At 47.1% G+C, this 25,432-nt stretch overlaps 1 protein-coding gene across 1 annotated transcript in view; it reads left to right on the top strand.

Moving 5' to 3' along the window:
- Window positions 1–24,308, top strand: part of LOC311367822 (matrix metalloproteinase-17-like) — a 48,970-nt gene extending 24,662 nt beyond the window's left edge. Inside the window, exons 4-10 of the mRNA XM_084486653.1 lie at window positions 5,815–6,101; window positions 13,589–13,765; window positions 14,902–15,004; window positions 18,362–18,444; window positions 19,423–19,575; window positions 21,126–21,383; window positions 23,584–24,308. Of these exons, the coding sequence (XP_084342779.1) occupies window positions 5,815–6,101; window positions 13,589–13,765; window positions 14,902–15,004; window positions 18,362–18,444; window positions 19,423–19,575; window positions 21,126–21,383; window positions 23,584–23,912 (1,390 nt within the window). The 3' untranslated portion in view covers window positions 23,913–24,308. The remainder of the gene's footprint in view (window positions 1–5,814; window positions 6,102–13,588; window positions 13,766–14,901; window positions 15,005–18,361; window positions 18,445–19,422; window positions 19,576–21,125; window positions 21,384–23,583) is intronic.
- The last annotated feature ends 1,124 nt before the right edge of the window (window positions 24,309–25,432 follow it).

The raw sequence follows: 25,432 nt of genomic DNA, 5'->3' as shown, positions 1-25,432 counted from the left end.
TCTTCCCGTCTCTTGCTATTTCTCTCCCCTATATTCTATATCATATCATATCATATATCATATTTCTCTTGCTCTCTCTCTCCCCCTCTCTTGCTCTCTCTCTCCCCCTCTTTTGCCCTCTGTCTCGCACTCTGTTTCACACTCTCTCCCTTTGTTTCCCTCTTGTTTCTCACAGTCTCTCTCCCCGCTCTGTGTGAGTGTCTCCTCTCCCCCTCTCTCTGAGGTTCATCTTAAACAGGCTTTAAGTGGGCTTTACTTGGTTCTATGCGGCTGACTGTAAAATCATCCACTCCAATCTCTCCTCCCCTGACACTCGGCCTGCACTCAGCAAATAGAGTGAACAATGAAGACGGGCACCAACATCTTTATTCCTCCAAGTCACTGTTAAGGAATTGGGGTAAAAAAAACATGTATAAATCACATTTTTAAAAAACGTTGGTTTTGTTAAGTATTCACATATACAGAGACCCAGCCAGTCACTGCTATGCTTCAGGTTCAGGTTATTTGGTTTAGTTATATACAGTATATATTCTATCCATAGGTCATTTTGGTTGGCAGTAGACAAAGCAACCATCATCACACATCTTTGAAACTACACAGACAGTGATGAGCAAAATAAGTAAGTACTCAGGTTCCAAACATCACTAAAACCGCAAATAATCTATATATTTTTTTAAATGTCATCATTATGGATGAGTCCGTAGTCTCGTCCGCCATCTTGGACACGCTATAAACAAAACACTGCGATTTCTGCTGCAAACTTTTGCCTGCTGCCTGCTGCACTCTCTACCGTGGCTCCACCCCTCTTCTAAACCAAACGAATTACCTCCACTGTGCGAGTTGGTGTTTGACACGGATGACTCCTTGCTGTGCGCTGTGTGTGAAAGGGATGTGAGGCCAATTCCCGGGCCTGATTCGCCGGACGTTACTTGGCAGGGTTTATGTCTCAACGGCTCTCCTCTGTCATTCCATTCTCTTATGTTCTTTAATTCACTCCTTTCCTGGTCTGTCACCGCTTCTTCCTTTCTTTCTTTCTTTCCCTCTTACTTTCTTTGTTTTTTTCTCTGTGTCTGAATGATTAGTCCGAGAGCTGGCAGAGACTCATGATTGCCTAATTTAAAGTTGAGGAAACTCTGTGTGTGTGTGTGTGTGTGTGTGTGTGTGTGTGTGTGTGTGTGTGTGTGTGTGTGTGTGTGTGTGTGTGTGTGTGTGTGTGTGTGTGTGTGTGTGTGTGTGTGTGTGTGTACATACACGTGTGTGTATGTGTGTGTGTGAGAGCTTGTGAACGTGGCCCCTGGCAGATTGCATGTAATCATCCATCGAATGAAGGAGGGGGAGACACTGAGTCTCACCTGACTGGGTGTAATGGGGTGGGAAAGCAGAATCCCTTCATAGCAGCTTTCAGTCTGAGGCTAAAGACATTAAGGAGCGGAAGGATTGTTTGTTTAAAAAGAGGTAGAGAGGGAAAAGAGACACAGGGATAAAAGAGAGAGAGAGGGAGGGGGAGAGAGAGAAATAGACAGAGCGGGAGAGAGAGAGACTGCTCACTCCACTAAGATGGAGTGGGCTACTCTGTGAAGCAAAGGGATAGAGAGAGAGAGAGAGAGAGAGAGAGAGAGAGAGAGAGAGAGAGAGAGAGAGAGAGAGAGAGAGAGAGAGAGAGAGAGAGAGAGAGAGAGAGAGATAGAAAGAGAGGGAGAGCCATGCGGAGAGACTACTGACTCCACTGAGATGGAGTGTAGCCCAACTAAATACACACACACACACACACACACACACACCACACGCACACGCGCATGCACATACACACACACACACACACATGGTGAGAGAGGCTCAGGATTGGCAGTTAAAGAGGTGTTGGAGTTTAAAGGACCCATAATTCACCACCAGGTGTCATGTTAATTATCCATTGCAAAAGCAATGGAACCCTTTGTGACATCACATCTTGGAGTGCCCACTCAGATGAAGGATGGTCAGGTCCGTTCCAACCCCCCCCCCCCCCCCCCCCCCCCCCCAGATGGTACAGTCACCTCCTTCCACGCCCACATGTGATATCACAAAGGGACCCATTCTACAATGTCTTTTCATGGCTAATTAACCATGTGATTACGCATGGTGGTAAGTGAAGGGGCACTTTAAGCGTTTCGTATTGTGATGTCGTTAAAATGAATCTGTCCTTTGTTTTGAAAGTGAACCCCCTTTTTGTTTGTTGGTTTGGCACGATCCCATTCATTACACAACAGCTGCTACCATTTGGGGAACAATTGTGAACTTCTTTCCGAATGTAAAGAGCAAATAAAAAACACACTGTGGCGCCGGCATGTCCAAGAAGGATCCAAGAATCCAAGATCCAAGTTTGTTTATTGCATCCACTCTAAGAATTTTTTCCGTTGAGACAATGGCTTTGGTTTAGTTGGCGTTTGCATTATTTTATAACTATTTATATCATTTTTTACGGGCTACAGTACCCTCATCATCATACCCTTGTGTTAATTTTCAATTAGAATGTAAATTTAACAGCATGAGACAGAACCATTCATTACTTATTCACAATCGCCAAATTCCAACGTTCTCATCCAATCAACGCCCTCACTAATAAGCACTTCCACCAAGACAAACACACACACAGAACAAAACACGCACACGCACACAGAACAAAACACACACACACACACACGCACACACACACACACACACACAAAAAACACACTCACACGCACACACATACAGAACAGAACACACTCACATAGCACACAGAAAGAAACACTTGCGTGCACACATCTTTAACCTAATGTCGACATTTAAATGCTCAGCACTAAAAACACAGCCCTCCCCAAGCTGCCCCCTGGGAAACAGAGTTTTAATTACTGTTTCCTCTGTGTGAGGTGGCTTTAAGCGAGGAACAATGAAATTGTGATTTTCCACTCACCTATTGAGCAAAACTATTAACTAAATTTAATATTTAATTTAATCCACTTCCTCAGTTCTGTCTGTCTGCATGTCTCTCTCTCTCTCTCTCTCTCTCTCTCTCTCTCTCTCTCTCTCTCTCTCTCTCTCTCTCTCTCTTTTCTCTTTTTCTCTGTGTGTTTGTCTCTGTGTGTGTGTGTGTGTGTGTGTGTGTGTGTGTGTGTGTGTGTGTGTGCGCACGTGCTGAACAATATAATGAGAGGAATAATGAGACACAAAAGACGAATCCAGAAAAAAGAGCTGGCTGTGTTTTTCCGGTGTGAGAAGCTTGCAAGGTTTTAACCCTAGGGCTGCGTCTCCACGCTATCAATTTCTCATTTAAAATTTACTGGATGGTCTTTTCATGCCGTCTGTTGTCTTTTCACCAGTCTAGTCTGACAGTCATTCTTGAAACAAAAGCCAAAGTGTTTCAAACACATTTCAATAATTCTGAGACAGAGCGTGAAAGAGGGAGAGACGCAGAGAGAGAGTGAGTCAGAGAAAGAGAGAGATATATAGAGAGAGAGACAGCCAGACGTGTGCGCTTGCATACGTGTGTGTGTGTGTGTGTGTGTGTGTGTGTGTGTGTGTGTTTGTGTGCGTGCGTGCATGTGCGTGATGGTGTGATTGTGTGATGGAAGAGTCAGGACACATTGTTTGTTGTCCAATAAGCTTTGACTGCTCATTGTCCAGGGGGATTCAGACGGTATTCCCTGGCTATTGTGCCTTTGCCGGCAGGTCGTGTGCACCTGGCCATGAAATGGAAAAGATGATCGACTGAAAGCAAAGATGCAAGGATGGGGGGGGGGGGGGGGTATTCAAACACGATCTGTAATTATCATGCATGAGTCTGCCGCTTCACTCGTTCTTGTCAACCTATCTGTCGTTTGGACTCATTAAACACTTCTCCACGATTGAACCTCTCACGTTCCCCCCTTCCTGAACATCATAATTCCACAGCTCCTGTCGCCTCCTACATTCCGTCTGTACTGTCATTGATTTCTCAGTGTTTACCTCTGGCTCCTCCTCGCTTACCTTGCATTCGGACCATGAGGGATTTGGTCGCTGACGATAGGCCAGACACCGACCCAGTCTTGCCGCGGGGCGTAAGTAAGAGAGTTTCGAAGCTATGGTGAGACTGGGAGTGTGAGTGGGGCAAGTCGATTCACTTGGTTCAACGTTACCTGGAATACTAAATAAAATGTAAAAAAAATGTATTTTTTTCCCGACTGCCATTAGTGCCTTGAAGCACTGGGCTGACTAGCTGTCTCTTGTTGATGTCATCATTCTAACGTTACATATACCCATGATTTTACAGGGAGTTTTAATGCATTGTTATTATTGTCAATGTTTGTCCTGTGAGGACGACAGTCACGTTTCCACTTAGTGCCCCATGAAATTGATCCCTCTGTCTATTTGTGTATTTGTCTGTGTTTACCCGGGCCTATAGCCCACACATGAGGAATAATATAAGCAATCATCTGTCTTTAACTTCAAGGTTCAATCGCGAGGAAAACGGCGGGCGAGGAAGAATGCACCATCTGCACTGCAATTAGCGTCAACATTGTTGCATAACATGGAAATCTGCTCAACTGCTTCCTCTGCTCTGGCGTCTGAATGCTTTGGCGCCCAGTTTATCCTATTGTCCTCTACCGTATTCCCACTCTTAGTCCTCGGCCCCAAAGATACTTGATACACAATACGAACGCCTACATACAATATGCGCAAACAACTTGCTGCCGGCAAGCCACCTTCCCAGCGTCTCCTGCACTTTACCTTATCCGGCGACGCCTGAATTTTCCACTGCATTACGATGCTTCAAAATGCGGTTTCCCTCAACGCTTTCTGCCAAGGCTTAATTAATTCAGAGAACAAATGCTGGAATCCCTTGATTGAGCCGAGGGCGGGGACTTTTATTCTGGAGACACTTGACAGTCGGGGAAAACAACAATGCCAGGCGGGGAGAGAGTCTCTAATAAGTTTGAAGCAAAGCGAAGGCTGCAGAAAAAGTTAACCAAGCGCATTATTTGAGGAAAGTAAGACATTTCAAAGTAATATAACCTTCCTCACCTGTCTGTCTCCACCAGTGTTAAGGCAGTGGTTCCCAACTGGGGCTACACGTACCCTTGAGGGGTTCATACTCGGGGTCGGGGGGTCCCTGTTAAAACAGTCATAGATTTGTCAGGAGGAATCAGCTTTTTTATACAGATACATGAATAAAATTTGTGAAAAATGATGTTCACTGAAATAGAAGTACTCCTCAGACTTTAATTTACAATGCAGAGGTCATTACAAACTGAATAATGCTGCTAGATGATAATAATATAATATAAGTTCAGGTACAGTTTGAAGGTACAGGAAAAAACAAGTTGGAAAACACTGTGCTACTGTCTGCATGTCCCACGGTGTGAGTCATCCTTGGGTCTGTGCGTCCTCATTCAAGGAACGCTCAGATGTAAAACTCCAAAGTGAGGGTTCTATTGGAACCTTCAAACACAACACGGTAGATGATAAATAGAACAACACACCTGTAGCCAAGCACAACATTTCCATCCTTGTCGGGCCACTCGTATGCCATCTCTTTTTCTTCTTGAGCTCAGTTGATATTTGTTTTTGTTTTTAACGTTAGGATTGGGGTTATAAAAACCCCATCTGGGGACACGGTAATCCCAGAGCAGCGTTTGGCTACAAACACAACAGGGCAGTGCATCAGACCGAACGCACGCTGCATCTGTGTCTGCCTCCGTACGAAAACACACTCCCTCACTAACAAGCTAACCAGCTGCGTCTCCCCTCTTCCTCCCCCTCCCGTCCTCTCCCCTCCCCTCCCCTCCCCTCCCCTCCCCTCCCCTCCCTTCCCCCTAGGGTGAGGACGTTCCCCAAGGAGTCGGCGCTGCTGGGGCGGGACACGGTGCGGGCGCTCATGTACTACGCCCTGAAGGTGTGGAGCGACATCACGCCGCTCAACTTCCACGAGGTGGCGGGCTCCGACGCCGACATCCAGATCGACTTCACCAAGGCGGACCACGACGACGGCTACCCCTTCGACGGGCCGGGGGGCACCGTGGCCCACGCCTTCTTCCCCGGGGGCCGCTTCGCGGCCGGGGACACGCACTTTGATGACGACGAGGCCTGGACCTTCAGAGCCCCAGGTGAGGGTGGGTGGGTGTGGGTGTGCGTGTGTGCGTGTGTGCGTGTGTGTGTGTGTGTTCAATGGGACTACGTTTGTTTTCCAACACTATATTCCCTATTGAGGTATTGTTGCATTAAGAAACAAGGTATTGTGTGTGTGTGTGTGTGTGTGTGTGTGTGTGTGTGTGTGTGTGTGTGTGTGTGTGTGTGTGTGTGTGTGTGTGTGTGCTATAGTGTGTGTCCAATATATCTACGGTTATATTTGGACTCCTTCACTTGTGTGCAATGCCAGAGCCATGAGAGTGACATGGAGCACACTGTTGGAGTGGTCGACGCCAATCACTTTCCGTGGTAGATGAAAAATAAATTGAACTGGTGTGTGGTTCATTTGATAAATTGCCCTTTACTCATGGCCTGGATGATGGAGCCAGCGTCGTGTTTGTTGCTGTTGAAAACATAATTCATACAACCTCTCTATTCCTCTCCATCTCGACAAAGTGCTTTTTAATCAAGATTTACTAGTGCCGCAATGTTTCATTTATTGGTGATGGGAGCAAAACAAATAAAACAAAAAGGCATGAAAACATTCCTACATTCAAGAGCGATTTCGTCCATTAAAGTAGACGTGATGAAGTGGAGTGATGCTCTGATTCGTTGCCTTTTTTGTTATTTGCGACGATTACTGAATAAAAGTAAAATTAAATATTCTTTCATTCCTCCGCGGCTCCGGGCATTGTTGTTTTTGAACATGAAAACAGATTCTCAATTTCTTTGAACGTTTTGTGTTGAACAAAACATGTTGTGTTCCACGAAACATCTTTGTGTTCCCCAAAACATCTTTATTTTAATCAAGCCGTTCTCGTGTTTTCTTCTCACACAAGCAGGAAACAAACAGAAGTTAACCCGGGACATTCCCGACGTTCTCGCTAAAGAACCTTAACGATGCTAACAACCTAACGATGCAAACGACTTCACATGAGTCACGTGCACAATCAAGTCCTGCCGTGCATGTGCGCACACCAATACACACACTGCTATCATCTCTGTTCTTCTGCTTCTTAAAAACTCCAATTTAGAGAGGGGGGGGGGGCGAGGGAGAGCAGGGAGGGGGGAGCTCGGAGCTAGTGACGGAGACTTTATCTCATGCCCAGTCGCCCAGATGATGGGGAAAGAGAGTTGGGATGTGTGTGTGTGTGTGTGTGTGTGTGTGTGTGTCCAACAGATGGTCTCACTCTGTTCCTACAGATGATCACATGAATCATTCATTCTCCAGTCATCTTCATCCTCTTCATCCTGGGTTTGCTTCCCTCTTTCATCCGCGCTGAGCCGTTGATCTTTCTCTATCCATCTCTGTTATAAAATAATCACAATCAAGAATATGGTGTGGAAAAGGAGGATGTGGTGGGGGGGGTGGGCGATGGGGGCAGGAGGAAGGGAGGAAGTGTTTGAGGGAGGATTTGACCGACACACTTCCAGTTCCAGTCTGAAACATCACAAGTGTCTGGGGGGAAAGTAAAGTCAAAGCCTCAGAAGAGTCTGGAGACTGACTCCCTGCTCCCCAACGGAGCGTGTGCTCCAAGTTGACAACGTCAACGCTCAGGGCAAGATTGAGATTAAGGTACGGGGGGAAAAAAATCCACCTCACATCGCAGGACACCAAGATCAACAGAATGTCAGCGTGCGTCGCTCCGACATCGCAATCTCACCTGACAATCGGTTCGGGGGTAAATTTGGATTTTCCCTTTACTTTGAAACTTCAAATGTGTATTTCTGTCTTATCCTTGTGTTCAATGACAGACGGTTTTTTGAACTTTTTGTGAACTTTGAACACACAGAGGCACACACACGTTCACAAGCACATGCACACACTATTTGAACACTAGTAATATACCCTGGGTGTGGGTGCGAGTGTGAACTGTCGGTGTATGCAAGTGCAGGTGCAAGTGTTTTTGTATCTGTGGGTGTGTGTGTGTGTGTGTGTGTGTGTCTGTGTGTGTGGCGTGCGCAAATGCTGCGTGGTGTGCACATGTGTGTGTGTGTGTGTGTGTGTGTGTGTGGTGTGCATTTGCGTGCGTGTGAGCTACTGTCTGCATGTGTGTGTGTGTGTGTGTGTGTGTGTGTGTGTGTGTGTGTGTGTGTGTGTGTGTGTGTGTGTGTGTGAGCGCATCAGTGGGGCTCCTGGCCAGCCTGTCTACCCCAGCTGGTGAGCCAGTGTCTGGGCCAGCACATGCCCCCCCCCCCCCTCTCTCCCTGTCAGGGCTGTGGAGCATATGCTACAGGACAGCCAGTCTGCTCCACTTAGCCCCCCACACACACACACTCACACTCACACTCACACTCACACACACACACCACCAGGCCGGACAGGGGAGATGGAGAACGCACGCCTGTATGTGTATGTGTGTGGTTGTGTGTGTCTACACATGTGTGCATGAGTGCCTGTATGTATGTATGTATGTGTGTGCGTGTGTGTGCTTGCCTGTGTGTGTGTGTGTGTGTGTGTGTGTGTGTGTGTGTGTATGTGTATATCTGTGTCTATGCATGCATGTGTGTGTGTGTGTGTGTGTGTGTGTGTGTGTGTGTGTGTGTGTGTGTGTGTGTGTGTGTGTGTGTGTGTGTGAATAGCACAGCAGATGGGGAGGCGAGGGCCTTGGCTTGGGGGAGATAAATGAGCGGAGGTGGTGTGGGGGTCACAGAGACATGGCTGGAGAGGGACCTCTATATGTCCTGAGTGTATTCCTCCCTGTGACGTCATCCTCTCGGAGTTTGGCAGCCAAACTTCTGATTTAACAAGACTTCCTATGTGCTTCGCCCGCCAGAAGAAAAGTCAACTTATGCTTTTTTTAGGTTCACATTCAGGTTTAATGCAAGATAAGAATGATTACATATATTTTTATTGACTTAACGTTTTTTTTGGGATTTCACGCCGTAGGTAACATTCGAGAGTTTTGAGAAAAGGAGCAGAAAAGAACAAAAGAGAGCAAGGTGGACGTGTTTCTCCGCCCATTGAGAAGTTGTGCATTTCGCGTGCATGTGCTTGACAGGCAAGATGGATTCCTCAAACCAATCAGGGAGCCGATGCCCGGATTGGTTAGCCTGGAAATCCAGACCCACATCTAGAAAGCTGTAGGGTCTGGCAACGAGTAATGAAAAAAGCCCAACTCGAGGGGCTGCACAGAGCATGCATTTGAAAATATCACTGCACGCAATTGGATAACACTACGACCAATCAAAAGAATACAAGGGGTGACGTATCCACACCAGCGGAGCTAACCAATAGATAAGACTCTTGCCGTATCCGGTTGGTAAAACAGCAACGCTTTTGGCCCGCCTACTGTATATCAGATACACCGATGTGATTGGTCATGGGGGGGCAGGGGAATCGGGGAGTGAGTATATTGCTCATACCGATGGCTTTGTCATTTCTTACAAATACACTCAAATCATACCTCTTAAATCTTATCTTCAGCACCTTTTTAAAATATTTGTATTGTTATTTTATATAATAACAAACATTTATGATAGTGGTTGCACTTGACATGCTTTTTAATTTATGGACTGGACATTTTGAGTTGGTTCAGAGATGGGAGGTAAATCCTCCCCGTAAAATCTGGTTCTTTTGCCAATTTCGCGCTACTTAACGTCCGTCAGAGTGAAGCGCAGAGGCGGAGGAGAGCAGGTGGAGGAGGGAGGGTATCTCTGGTCCCATTCCGTCTGCCACACAGACGTCATTATCAGCGTTTTGTTCTGCCTTTAGCCCCGCTGCGTGACCCACCGCAGTGGCCACGGAGGAACCAAATCCTCACGTTGCTGTTTGGGCAAATTAAAAAACACACACGCACAAGCATCTCCCGAGAACGCGTGGATTGTGTTTGCTCAGCGAACGCTGGTTGGTGGGTTTCAGCAGGAGTTGCGTAGACGGATGCCCTTATCAAACCAGTTCGTATCTCACTAATTACAGGGGGCTAATCCACCTTCCCCGTCCTACTCAAACACACAGACTGAGGAACAGCTTTTAAACTCAGGCAATTAGTGTGTGTTCTTCATAATAAAGAACACACACACACACATTATCCCCCCCCCCCCACACACACCTACGCGTACTTCACACAGACACACACAGTCACACTTCTTTCCCCACGTCTCCCGAACCTGCGCACGCGCACACACACACACCCACTGTTCTATTCAACTGGCCATTTGAAGAAACGCGTCAAACGCAGCCATTGAGCCAAGCAGTCCCTCCCCTGCTGCCCGCTACTCTGAGGACGGCCAAAGCGTCCTCAGAGTTGAACTGGATTAAAGTGCAGTTGTGCGTGCAGCACTTCCACCAAGATCCAAGTCACGACTCAGAGACCCAGATCTGTAGAGAGCTTCCTGTGTTTATACTCCCACACAAGCGCACGACCAAAAATGTACATGAACCAACGAACAAATCAGCAAGTGATTGACTGATCAAGTTAATCAGCGGCCAATATTATCCAGAAATAAATCAGAGGAATGATTCAGAGGTTTTGTCCAGACAAAGCATTATGATAACAAACGCTTGAAAGTACTTCCAAATCCCCATGAAATGCTGAAGAACTGAAGAAGTCATATCTGGTGACACTTGTTCACACAGGCACGCTTATTTGAACCGTGTCAGTGGCAATAATGTAATATTATGTAACGATATCAAAGACTTTAAACGGCTAACATTAAAAAAAAAACATAACAACTTTTTGTCACTTCTGCATGAATCAAGTCGTGAAGGATCGAATCACATTCCATCCTCAGTTTGCACACCACGCAGATAGCCTTAAGTTTAATTAGTGTGTGAATGTGTCCCGGTATTACACCCTGAACGCCATTTTGTGTTAGCGGCAAGAAATCCTTGCTTTCTCCAAAAAGAAAACCCACTGTAGTGGACACCATTACTAAGGCAGTAGTGAGACCAGCACCTGCTCTACTTGATATCCGTAGATGTAATACGCATCCTCTCTATTTCAGCGGCAGGGTGAACCAAGGTTAACAGCTCGAGGCGGTGTCATGTCAGCGGCAGATTGTTCTGGAACTGCAGAGTCAGGCGCCGGAGAACAGAATGATCCCCCTCCTTTCTACACTCATTTCCTAGTGCACCTCGTGGGACGCGCCGACAGTGTTGTGTGTTTCGCAAGACTTTCGTGAGACTAACGCGCAGTTCAGTGTTCAGACGTACGCGGAAAAAGGAAATGAATCATCTCCGTATCGCTGACATCCGTGTAAACAACGCGCCGTTCTATTTGCGTTGTGACACTTGGGGGTGAGTGGCGAGAGATGAATTCTAATGTTCCCGGGATCCTAAGGGATGGAGCCACAGCGGTGTGGGATGTATCCCGGTAGCTGGGCTCGCAGCAGCGTTAAACAAAACAGTTACAGGTTGGGTTGGATCGAGATAAAGCAGCAACGTGATGACAGGTACCGCCTCGCTACGGTTTAAACATGCAATCATGCCACTCAAAACACCCGCCCGTTGCATCGCCATGACTCTATAATTCTATCTCCCGATATCACTGTCTCCCCTCTCTCTCCCTCTCTCTTGCCCTCTCCATCACTCGTATCTCTTGCTCTCTCCATTGCTTTAACTATCTATCACTGTCCCCTGCTTCTCTCTCTCTCTCTCTCTCTCTCTCTCTCTCTCTCTCTCTCTCTCTCTCTCTCTCTCTCTCTCTCTCTCTCTCTCTCTCTCTCTCTCTCTCTCTCTCTCTCTCTCTCTCTATGTTTGGCTCTTGAGTCCATCAAGGTCTTTGCCCTGTTATTACATTGATCAAAGGCAGGACGTTTTGCTAGCCAGAGAGGCCTGAGTGCTGGGTCCTGGCTATGAGGTTGTAAAGAGCAAGGTGTGCTCGCTACCCTTCCCTCTGAGAGTCTTTCTGGCCCGACTTCCATGTGTAGATCACAGTGGCTACGAGTCACGTTCTCCTCGGTCTCCTTCATTGCGCTCCAACACAAGGTGTTTCCTAGCCAGGGGCCAAGCTAAAGGCTGACAACAACTTAAGGCTCCAGCCCACACTGCCAGGGAGACGCCAAGCTTGCTGACCTCAAACAGCCAGCGCTAGCCTTCGTGTTTGACGACTAAATAATCTCCTTGATCCGCTTGTTGTTTCCTGCTTCAAAGGGGCCCGACGGTGTGATTCATGCAGGTTTGATTTTTTCTCTTTACGAAATGCTAACGAAGTACCGCCTCGAAGTGCACTCGCCGTCTCACCGTCAGGGGCTTTGATTGGCAGCTTTGGGGCTCAGCCAACAGTACATCACATCCTACAGACGTCGTTCTCGTACAAAGCTACTCAGGATGAAGACATCCGCCGCGGGCTGTACACGGAAGTGCACGCGACAGCACACAATTTATCTCTCCATAGTCCGTATCCGCTAAACACATCGATCCGTTGACCGTGCTTCGCTCGCAACGACCCCCCCCCCCCCCCCCCCCCCCCCATCCATCCAAGACTTTAGCAGGCAGTGCACTTGTGGAGGAGAACCGTGGCGAGGTCATAAGAACAAAATTATGCTGAGAAAACCAACACACACACACATCTCTTGCCACTAGCTAACCTCGTTTTCTGCCCTTCTTGCACCTCGACTTGCTTGTGACTCGCCGCTATCTCAGTAGATGAAGGCAATGCATATGTTAATTCTTGCAATAACTTAACATACTTGCAATAACTTAATACTTGATCTTTCTTGTGTGTATATATATACTTGCATTGTATTTGATTCTATTTTAAGCACATAACTGCAGAAACACAAACATTTCACTGCACATCCTGTATGATGATGTGTACGTGACAAATATAAACCTTTGAATCTTGTGTTTATCGTGACGGATAATCAAGGCCGGTGGGATTTTGATTTCGTTCCACAATCTGATTTTTGATTGGTCTTAACTGATGGAGAGTGTAGTGACAAAACCAAAACCGCATTGATTATGAAACAAGTTTGTCTGCAAAGAACTTCTTTGGTCTTGGACTGCTGAAAGAAAATCTATTCCTTGTTGCTGCCACTTTAATGATCTGCCTATGGATGGCAGCGAGGGAAACGGTTTAATTGGCTGAATGTTATCATCAAGCTTTATTGTGCTTGTTTCAGTATGAATTCACTGATTAATTTACACAGGTTTGTGGTGGTTGATTGAAAAGTTTCCATTGTGCTGAATGTCTCTTCTCTCTCTTGCTCTTCCTCCCCTCTCTCTCCCTCCCCACTCTTTCCCTCCCTTTCTCTCTCCTCTCTCTTCCCCTCTCTTTCTCTCCCCCTCCCTCCCCTCTCTCCCCCCTTTCTCCCTCCTCTCTCCCCCCTCCCTCTCTCTCTCTGTCTCGTCTCTCATCCGCCCTCTTCCTCCCACTCTCCCTCTCTCTTCTCTCCCTCCCTCCCCTCTCTCTCCCCCTACTTTCTCTTACCTCTCCTCTCCCCCCTTTCTCTCTCCTCTCCCTCCCTCCCTCCCCTCCCCTCTCCCTCCCTCCCTCACCTCCCTCCCTCCCTCCCATCTCAGACTCCCACGGCATGGACCTGTTTGCGGTGGCGGTCCACGAGTTTGGCCACGCCATCGGGCTGGTCCACACCTCGGCCCTGGAGTCCATCATGAGGCCGTACTACCAGGGGCCCGTGGGAGACCCGCTGAAGTACCAGCTGCCCTACGAAGACAAGGTCCGCGTCTGGCAGCTCTACGGTACGGCACTGGTGTGTGTGTGTGTGTGTGTGTGTGTGTGTGTGTGTGTGTGTGTGTGTGTGTGTGTGTGTGTGTGTGTGTGTGTGTGTGTGTGTGTGTGTGTGTGTGTGTGCGTGCGTGCGTGCGTGTGTGTGATAATACATGAATAGAGAAAAATTATTAATTAAGTATAAAACAAGGCAAAAGGAGAGAGAGGGAGAGAGAGAATATTGAGTTTTATAGCACTGAGATAAACGAGAGGTTGTAGGGCAAGGTCGACTTCCTGCAGATTGAATTAACTGAATTGAATGGACTTTAATTGTTTTTGAATTCAATCGAGTGATTCGCCGACATTCACAGGCACTTTGGAGAGGACAAGATGTGCAATAAATTTTATTAATACATGTTCCAAACCAGAGTTCAATGAATGACGCCCCTCAAAGAAAGTGGGAGCGCTGAACACACAACGCGGTGACTGAACGACTCAGCTCCCAGCACAAGCTCACGCCAGCTCACCCATAGCCGAGCGAGAGAGAGAGAGAGAGATGAGGTTGAATGAGGTGGAGCGCCCCCGGTGGACATCCATGGAACTCACCGTCCCCCACAATACATGATGCACAATATCTGAGACATGATCGGGTACAGCAGAGCCGATCCAGACTAAAGACAGTTAACATGGGAGGAGGGGGGCTGTGGATGATAACTACCGGTGTTGATCAGGTTCTCCAACGTTCTCTGCTCACCACAGAACGTCTAGAATGGGGGGGGGGGGGGGGCTTCAAATGTGCGTTCCTGTAGAGCGAGAGCTTTGGAGGGAGCGAGTGCCAATAGAGAGACTACCGACGGAGGATATGGCTTTGTCATATTCTTTGTACAAAAAACATTCATTATATTTGTTCTCCTTGTCTTTGCTGTTCTTCTTCCGGTTGTGTCTCTATTAATTTGCGGTAATTGCGTTGGGGGTAGACTACAGACATCATAAAAATCCCAAAATATCATGACCTTCTCTCAGCCTATGTTGGCGTGAAAGGTTTGATTGTCGCCTTTTGTTTGTGATTGGACGTTGGGATTCTAGCGCGTGATTGGTCAGAACCAAAGTGATGCTGTTGCTACTGATCACAGGCGCGTGCGTGACTTGTCCTCCTGGCTGCTTTCAGGGGTCCGGGACTCCGTCTCACACACCAAGCGACCAGGAAACCCCTCCCACACCGAGGAACCCCCCGTTCTGCTGGACCTCCCAGACAACAGGTCCACCGTCCTGTGAGTACACACACACACACACACACACACACACATGCACAGGTACACACATGCACACACACACACACACATGCACACACACACGCATGCACACTCACCCAAGCACACAGACTTTACTGTCAGTAGAACGTTAAAATGCACACACATACAGACACACACACACACACACCACACACACCAACACAACCAAAAAAAACATACACACACAAACACACAGTAATAGCCGTCAAACATTAAACACACTATCAGTCAAACATTATAATACAGACACACACACAGGCACACACACAGGCACACCGTCCTGCCACTGAAGCAGTAAAACACGAACCCGTCGTCATCACCTCATCACCGTCTCACCTTTGAGCAGCTCGGCTATCATCTGAGCACATCGCTCTGACTCCACGGCTCCTCCTGAGTTCACACAGAGCCGCGCAGACAGTGCGCCATGACGCGGCTCCTCCTGAGTTCACACTAGGGCTGAACGATTAATTGCATTTGCGATAATATCGCGATATGACAAAACGAGATTTTCTAACCGCAAAGACTGCGATTTGATTGGTCACGTGACTTGCGAGTGAGCCGAGCGGAGCAAAGCAGTGCAGGCAGGGAGAGACGCTGCGCTTTAACCTGCTGCACAATGGCCTCAGGCTGGTCAGAAGAGCGCAAAACTGAAAGTTTGGTACCAAAGAGGGGCGGCACATCAGTTGTGTGGAATTATTTTGGCTATAACACCTCAGCGCACCAAATCAGCCGGCCGAGACCTCGCTAAAGAGGTGGTCTCGGTTCGCTTGAGATGTGAAAGCGAACGCACTGCGGTCCGATCCAGTTCTAAAAAGCATATGCCTCTTTGAACGTAATAGGCACCCGCTCAAGCCACGCGCATTATGGGAATTATTGTTTGATTAGCGGTAACAGCCAGGGACGTGCACAGGAGTTTTGAGGGGCAGGTGCCGAATTGTTGACGGGGGGGGGGGGGGGGTTGGATCACGGACGAGCGCTGTTGCGGGCGCGATTGTTGACGGGAGGGGGGGTGGGGGGTTGGATCGCGGACGAGCGCTATTGTTGACGGGGGGGTTGGATCGCGGACGAGCGCTATTGCGGGCACGATTGTTGACGGGGGGGCGTTCGATCGTGGACGAGAACTATTGCGGGCGCGATTGTTGAAGAACACTCAGAGGGCACTTTTTAATACGAGGCAAAAAGGGCAGGGCTCAAGCACCCCTAGGGCCCTATGTGTGCACGTGCCTGGTAACAGCACATTGTCGGACCGTCGGGTGAGAATGAGTCGTGGCTCAACATGGAGCAAAGAGGAGACGGAATGTCTATTGGATATTTGGGCAGACGCCCACATAGAACGTATGCTGGCAAACACACATAAAAATGCAGATGCATTTAACACATTGAGCACCAGGATGAGGGAGAAGGAGTTCGAAAATAAATCTGATATTGTTTATTATGAAACAGATAGATTTATTGCTTGTGTCCGTTGAAAAATACATGAGAAGATTATTTACAATTAGATTATTTTCCAAAATCGTTCAGCCCTAGTTCACACAGAGCCGCGCAGACAGTGCGCCATGCTGGGGGGACGCTTGTTTTCGTGTCGTACCTCGACCCTCTTTGCACATCAAGGGGGACGCAGATGCAACATCCCACACCGCCGTGTGGCTTGCGGGGATTAAACAGAATTACACGCCGGGTCTGGGGCGTAGCGAAACACGCTGCCAGCGGGAAGCCCCGGCGCTCGAGCACTTCTCCTCCCGCAGGAACAGCAGATAGAGCCAGACGCTGTTCGGTTCCACCGTGGCGTGCGCCGGCAGGCATTTCTGAGCTGCGCTTCAAGAGCCCTTGACTGTAAAAAACGTATTTGACAAAGGGTCGAACCTTGGATCTGTAGTGTCTGTGACGCAATGAGACGTCACAAGAAAAGAAGAAACAGCTCTGTTTGTTAAGACCACGCGCGCCGAGACCTTTTCTGTGAGGTGAGGTGAGGCTGTCCACTGGGTCCATTTGGTCAGTCATGCGTTATCCGCCATAGCCCTGACTTGTGAGGGTTCAAAGGAAGGCCCTGCGGCCACTAGGACGGATCGGACGCACGAAGAGTCACGACCGCACGCCCTCGCCTCGTCACGTCTGAACAGTTCCTCCACCGTCACATGGCCACGTGCAAGGCCTCCGTCCGACCCGCAGACGGCAGCGGTAATGACGATGGAGATTTGAACGGAAAACCGTGCGTCCCGGGTCAATGGGGAGCGCTCAGGCCGCGGATCGCTGGCCACTTAAAAAGGGCAAGTGACGCACAAAGCCACGGCTGCTGTGTGTGTTCTACCGTCTCAAATCCACTCAGATGCAGGAGTGTCTGTGCTGTAAACAAGGCGCACACACATATACACAAACACATACGCATACAAACACATACGCGCGCACACACACACACACACACACACACACACACACACACATACATAGACACATACATAGACACATACATACACACACACACACACACACACACACACATATACACACACACACACACACACACAAACGCAAACACATATACACACATGCAAACACACACATGCACTAAATATCCGTGTGGTTCATCATGTATGAGTCAGCCCCTTATGTATCATATGTCACTATCTGTTTTAATGTGATGTCCATCTGGAGTGGTGTGTGTGTGTGTGTGTGTGTGTGTGTGCGTGTGCGCGCGTGTGTGTGTGTGTGCACATGTGTGGTGAGGGGTGAAGGTGGACAGTGGCTCAGTGTTAATGAGCGCTGTGAACAGGGGTCTTTGTCCCTCACAGCAGTGGTCCTGTGTGTGGTGCTGTGCTCCTGGCCCATGCCCAGCCAGCTAGCCGCATTAGCATGCAGACGACGTATCGGGTGGGGTTGGTGGGGGGGTAGGGGGGGGGTGGGGGGGGGCGGCAGGGGGGTGAGTGGTAGCAGGGAGGAGGGATGAATACGCTGGAGAGATGCTTAACTGCTGAGGCAGAGATACAGTCTAGTGGACAGACACACACTCAGACACATCAGCATACACACGCACACACACACACACACTCTCAAATACATACACACACACACTCTCAAAAACATACACAGACACACACACACACACACTCTCTCTCACATACATAGACACACACACACACGCACACACACTTTCACATGCATACACACAGACACGCATACACATACTAGAAAACATACAACACAACTGTTCTGTAAGAGTTATTGTACATTGGAAGGTATCTAATAATCTCTCTGTCTCGCTCTCTGTCTTTGTCTCTGTCTCTGTCGCTGTCTCTGTCTCTGTCTCTCTCTCTCCCTCTCTCTGTGTCTCTCTCTCAGGTTGGGAAGAGACACCCCAGACAGATGTACGAGCCACTTTGATGCCGTGGCCCAGATCCGCGGAGAAGCCTTCTTTTTCAAAGGTACACAAGCCCCACAGGGAGGACGATATCCAGAGCTGGAGGGAGAAGGAGATGGAGCGACCAAAATAGATAACATAAGGGTTGAAAAGGAGGGTGGGAGAGGGAAGTAAGGAAAAATGTCCGCCTTTAATAATGACTGCTGGTTTCAAGATGACTATGTTAATATCCATCCCTGTGCCAGTGTGCGGGCATGCGAACCACCAACTCCGGGCACTAATTAAAAAACTATCCTAATTGCACATGGGAAGGGGAACATCTCCACAGCAACTAAATCCGTGATCCTCGCCGTTGGTTCATTCAATCTGTCCTGAAGCGCTGATAAAGTGAGCGCACGGGCGGAACTTCAAGGATGACTTGTCATGCCGCTGTCAGCGGCTGGATCTTGGCTCTGCCTCTCACGTTGGAGTGTAATTGGATCTGTCGGACCACCGTGGCTAGATAGACTTTACGGAATCCTGCCCGGCAGAATTAATTAGTCTTAAGTCGGCGATAAACGTTCAGTGGGAACGAGAGCCAGGAGAATCCCAGTTCCTGTTGGCCATGAATCTCTTTACGAAAATGCACCGTGTGAGCACGACAAAACCTTGCATCATGCGACTAACTGAAGAATCATTGGGATTTGATCATGTGTCATGTCATGTTATTGCTTTAGAAATATTTATACAACGGACGCTTTGTGTTCCATAGCAGCAAGTGTCACGTCACGATCGCTCCGGCTAGGATGGGCAGCCAATAGAAAACTACAACTGTGGAAAAGGTGTTTTTAACAGGAAGTAGCAGACTTAATTACAGAGAATTTACCCTGTCTAACGTTAATTATTTTAGTGCAAAAATGACACAGAATGTTGACCCGAACTGAACTGTGTTTAGCTGCAAAGGTGATTTGGGGGTTTACTCAAACTTAATAGAAGCAAATGGTTGGTTACCAGTACTAAATGAAGGTCACAATGGTAATCGGTCGTCATCTGTGTATACCAGGGAAGTTCTTCTGGAGGCTGACCCGGGAAAGGCACCTGGTGTCCCTGCATCCCGCCCAGATCCAGCGCTTCTGGAGGGGTCTGCCTGCCAACCTGGACGGCCTGGACGCCGTCTACGAGAGACCCGGGGACCACAAGATCGTCTTCTTAAAAGGTACGCACACTCACACACACAACCGCATGAGATTGTGCTCAAGTAGAAGTACTGTTACTTAGATGAGACTGTACTCAAATTGAATTAGTGTTACTGAGATGATACTGTAATCAAGTTGAAGCACAGTTACCTCGATTAAATTGTAGGCTACTCAAGTAGATTTATTTTTATTTTAAACACTACTTTGAGGACAAAGTTTTAACAATGCATTATTACAAAATCTCTTGCATTATTTAACTCAAAACCTACAGAAGTAAATGTTAAAGCCAAAATTAAAGTAAGAGGTCAGTCATTTTAAACACTTTGAGGACAAAAATGACTGTCACTTTTAGTAAGTAAATGTCAAAGCCAAAATGGTTGTGGGCTCAAACCAAAAGCCTGCAGTCTATCTGCCGGCATCCTTGAGCAAGGTGGCTGACCCCATCTGTTTATTGTAGACATGCATCGAAATGAAGAGTCACTGTGAGCTGCTTTGCTAAAAGTGTCCTCAAGTCAGGGGTCCTCAACCACTGGGCCGCAGACCGGTACCGGCTGTGGAGATTTTGAAATGAAGCCTACAAAAATAAATAAAAATAAAACAAATAAGAAAAAATAAATCTTTTTTTTTTTGTATATGCTTATCGCATACTGTTAACATACGATGAACAAGCTCATCTTTAAGCTTTTATTGGCTTGATGTTTACACAGTATATCACAGCCGTGTTGATAGACTGTTAGACTTTTACTGTCTATTAATAAAACCGTGTTTATATTCTAAATAATGGCCCTACAGTATCTGTATTCATTAGATTAGATGAGGCAGGCATTTAATGGTTTGTGTCCTGGTCGCTGCATTAGCGACCCCTATTGGTTGATCAGGGTGTCTGCACCCTCCGCCAGTATATGCATACTGAGCTTCAGTAATAAAAAAGGTTGAGGAACCCTGCTCTAAATAGCTAATTATATTATAACAAGGGCATTTGTTTTTATTTTGTGTCATTGAGCAGATACATATATGGAGAAGAAAACTGTGGATATACTCTGTAAGGGAGAGCAAAACCCACAATTAACTGAGACTTGGCACATCTTGCCAATGACACGATAAATGAATAGCCCTAAGCCCTTAATTACAAGAAAATTCACTGCCAATTAGATCCCATTGCTCTATTTCTGTTGATGTTTTTCAGTATTTCTAAATATTGTGGCAGTGGAGTCTAGCATATGTTCACCATGATAATTTCATAGGCCGAGATATATGAGTTAATGCAAAAAAAAAAAAAACTTACTTTCTTGGATCATGATATCGTATGAATTGTTTCTGGATAAAAACCTTTATTTGTTTATACAACCCACTAGTGGAGACGTTTGACTGACAGGTCCCAGTCCCGCCCAATCCCCTACAGGTCTGAAGTACTGAGTCTTTAATCTCATTGGTGGAGACATTCATCTGACACTTCCCCTGTCCCGCCCATTCCCCTCCCCTCCAGGTCTGAAGTACTGAGTCTTTAATCTCATTGGTGGAGACATTCATCTGACACTTCTCCTGTCCCACCCATTCCCCTCCCCTCCAGGTCTGAAGTACTGGGTCTTTAAAGACAACAACGTGGAGGAAGGATACCCTCGACCAATCAGCGACTTCGGCCTGCCCATGGACAGCGTGGACGCGGCCTTCGTCTGGCCACACAACGACAAGACATATTTCTTCCAGGGCGTCCACTACTGGCGCTATGACGACCACCTGAGACGCATGGACCCGGGGTACCCCAAAGACGCCTCGCTCTGGAAGGGGCTGCCCCCCAACCTGGACGACGCCATGAGGTGGTCTGATGGTGAGGGGGCTTCTGTGCATGGTCCACACACAGAGAGAGAGAGAGAGAGAGAGAGAGAGAGAGAGAGAGAGAGAGAGAGAGAGAGAGAGAGAGAGAGAGAGAGAGAGAGAGAGAGAGAGAGAGAGAGAGAGAGAGAGAGAGAGAGAGAGAGAGAGAGAGAGAGAGAGAGATTTAAAAAGTGAATAGATAAAATGTCTACTTCCTCTCTGCTCTCTCTCCTCCCTTTGTTTCTCTGCCATTGAGAAGTGTGGCAATCCATGCACTTGTGTTTGAAAGGCAAGATGGATTTTCTGAACTAGAAAAACACAGAAAAGATGCCCTGATTGGTCAGAAATTAACCGGGAGTCTCATAAAGAGGGAGGCGCAGTCAACTCTAAAGGGATATTCTCCCAGCACATTTCACTCACTACTATCTGACTGTGTGCTAGGCAATTTCTTATTTATTAACTCAAAGGATGTCTCTTTTAATTGTAACTACAGGACCTGTTAAACAGGAAATCTCATTGAGAACAAGATTAATTTCTACTGAGAGATCTGTATTCCAATAAACATATATAAAGAAATTTGGCACGAGAAACACCAATGTAAATACACACATGCTGTTTGTATACATTGCAAGAATGTGTATGAGCTAGTGGATCAGGTGCCATGTCCCCCCCCCCCCCACACACACACACACACACGTGATGTGTGTGTGTGAAAAGCGTGATATAAATGCAATGAATTATTAAGTATGAAGAAGTGTAAACATTCTTATTTAAAGTATTGCCCGTACGTCCCAACCTAATTTGATATTCATTCGTAGCTCAAGGGAGACGACTCATAACAACAACAAAATCATATTGGTGCTGGTCCACATTTGGATTTCATGACCTGCTTTTAAATTATGGCACATTACTCTAGAGGGGTTAGGGTGGTCTCAGCTTACAGGGTGCGGGTTTGAAGCCCAGTATACCTTTCTTTGCATCATTAATCACACTCAGTTAAAATAATCTATAAAAAATCGACTAATATCACGAAGTAGTAAATGGACTAGTCATATTAATTATAACATCCGTAACAATGATAAGATAAATACAGTTGATTGATATTATTAAATCAGTTATTTAAATGAGACAATGATGTACTCGTGTCGTTGTGCAGCTTGGAACACAATTCATTTTTTATCTAATTTCGTCCACCGTCATCTGAACATATTATTATCCTGTGTCTCGGGTAACTGAGATGTGTTTTCATGTCGGCCCCAAAACGAGCTAATGATGCAAGCCGCGCTTGTCACTAAAGGAACACCCTGCCTAGCCCGAAGTCATCCAGAATTTCTATTCCGTTTCACTTCATAATCAGTCCGAGTTTCCATCTGATGCCTGTCCACCAAAAACAATCACATAGCAGAAAACATGTCATTCCCTTCAGTTTTCTAAAGAGCTTCAATAGACCTAAGATAGATAGAGTCTCTGTGTTTTCTGTTGATTGCTACGGTAACACAGAATCCATCAGCATATCTCTTTCAAGTTGCCTACAAGATGCTGATTGACTTGGTGACAATTCAAGCCAAGTGTCAACCGACACCAGACTCTTCTGGCCAGGATTCAGGGGTAGGTAAAAGCCAATCCCAGGCCAGACCCTTTTTGGAGCTCTTTACTTCTCTACTACTCTCTGTTATTTTGGGTCTAAAACCAAGTGTGTGTGTGTGTGTGTGTGTGTGTGTGTGTGTGTGTGTGTGTGTGTGTGTGCGTGTGCGTGTGCATGTGCGCGTGAGAATATGGAGCGGGAGGAGAGGGGCTCAAGAAACACTTTTCTTTGAAGTAAAGTGGGGGAACCACAGGGATACGTCTATGCATGCACACACACAAGGCAGGGCCACATCAATGGCTGGTGTGTGTGTGTAAACAGAAGGACAATGAAAGATTTAGAAATATGGAAGCTTAAGGAGTGCAGAGAACAAAACATGATCTTATCTGGTCAAAGAGATGATTCAGAATGGCATGTACAGAACCAAATAATGCATTTTAATATTCAATGTGCGTCGATAGTCGCTACCTCTGCATTCGTGAAGGCTGAATTTGAGAGTGCGTGTGTGTCAGAGTGTTGTGCGAGAGCAATCGCGATTTAAAAGCGGGCAGGAGCATCTAAATATGTATCTCATGACCGCTGATACCCTGACCCCTGGTGGCTCTCTGTGCTCTCGTCTCCTGTCCAGGCTCCTCCTACTTCTTTAAAGGGAAGGAGTACTGGCGTGTACTGGCCAGCGACATGGAGGTGGAGGTGGGGTTCCCGCGGCTCATCGCCAAGGACTGGCTGCTCTGCACCGAGATGCAGTCGGACTCCCCCAACGCCGACGGCAAGAGCGCCGTGGACAGCGGCGGCGTTCAGCAGCTCCCCGACCACGCGGAGAACGGCTACGAGGTGTGCTCGTGCACCTCTGACATGGCCTCCCCGCCGGGGGTCCGCTCCTCCCCTCCTCTCCTCCAATGGCTCCTCCCACCTCTTTGGACGCTCCTATTGGCCCTCGGTGCCGCGCCCCTATGATGACGAAAGTCGGAGGAGCTGAAGGGAGTTGAACTGAAACCAGGACGTCTCACGGTTGAGTCGGCGGGACGAAACGACAGGACGAGAGCCTGATTGGGTGGAGAACCAGGGGACCGGTAACTTTTGAACCAACTGGACCGCTTTTGTTTTTAGTTGTTTCGGTTTTTTATCGGCCATTTCGTCATTCGCCTGTCATTTATTGTCTCCTAAAAGTAAAACAGGGAAAAACTCTTATTTCCGAGGGAGCACTTGTCTCTTTTCATCATATCTTTTTGCAGTTAATCACAAATGTGATGAGGCGTCTTACTTGTTCCAGAGCTTGTTGGCAATGATGCTGTGTTCCAAGGGCGTGAACAGTAGTAATGATCTTAATGATCAAGTTAAAGGGGTAGTTCAGGATTTTGGACATCGGGTCTCATTTCTAAGTGAGCCAGTGTGTTATTTATCATTGGAGACCGTTTTCAACACTTTTCATTCAGTCCTTCTAGTTGCAGAAATCGCTGGTGTTAGGCTAGCGCAACTCGAGGGGAACTGCTAGCCTGCCAATAAAAACAGTTTTACCCACTCCAAAGTACACCCGATGCAAACCAATTATAATGCCAGTCTATCGATGTAAATGTCTGTGTTGATAGAATAATATTAGAAATAAAACTATCCTTGTATCGCAGTGATCACATTACATTTTGGGGGACTACTTTCTCAGCAGTGGCGGAATTTCACTTTGCTCCAGTGTAGCAACCAATTCACTACAGCGGAAGGTAAACAGAGAAGCGCACTCCAGGTAATATCAGTCCGCTGCTGCCGTAGCTTGCTTCCAACTACAGGGATTATAAAGTAAATGCAATGTGATGCAAGGGTAAGTTTATTTCTAACACTATTCTATCAACACAGACATTTACATTGATAGTCGGGCATTATAATTGGTTTCCCTCGGGAGTGGGTAAAACTGTTTTTATTGGCAGGCTAGCAGTTCTCCTCGACTTGCGCTAGCCTAGCACCAGCGATTTCTGCAACTAGAAGGACTGAATGAAAAGTGTTGAAAACGGTCTCCAATGATAAATAACACACTGCCTCACTTGGAAATGAGACCCAATGTCCAAAATCCTGAACTACCCCTTTAACGTCAACATCTTAGCCATTTTTTTAAGACACTTTTATCCAAAGCAACTTGCATTGAGTACAGTGTATTAGGGAGCAGGGTAGGGGCTGGATGACTTGCTAAAGGAGGCTAACAGTAAGGCTACGAGATTCAGGGATAGACCCAAGCCAAGATAGATTTTGGGAGATGCTAGCTAGTTGGTAAATAGAAGGTATAGTAATGGCATTGTAGGCAATGCTTACTGATTAGTATTGTTCTGGTGGTAACAAAATGCACAGGTTCATATAACTAGCTAGTTAGCACGTAGCAAAGACAGATGTAAGGCATGCTGGGATGGTAAAAAACACAAACACTGTCTTCAGATATGCACCGATGTAGATAGATTAAAGGCAAGGCAAACTGCTCCATGCTGTTTATTTAT

This window comes from Micromesistius poutassou (genome assembly GCF_964030765.1).
Source record: "Micromesistius poutassou genome assembly, chromosome: 22".
In the NCBI taxonomy this organism is placed as follows: Eukaryota; Metazoa; Chordata; class Actinopteri; order Gadiformes; family Gadidae; genus Micromesistius; species Micromesistius poutassou.
The sequence above is the reverse complement of the archived record's forward strand: the minus strand, read 5'-3'. Positions and strand labels throughout refer to the sequence as shown.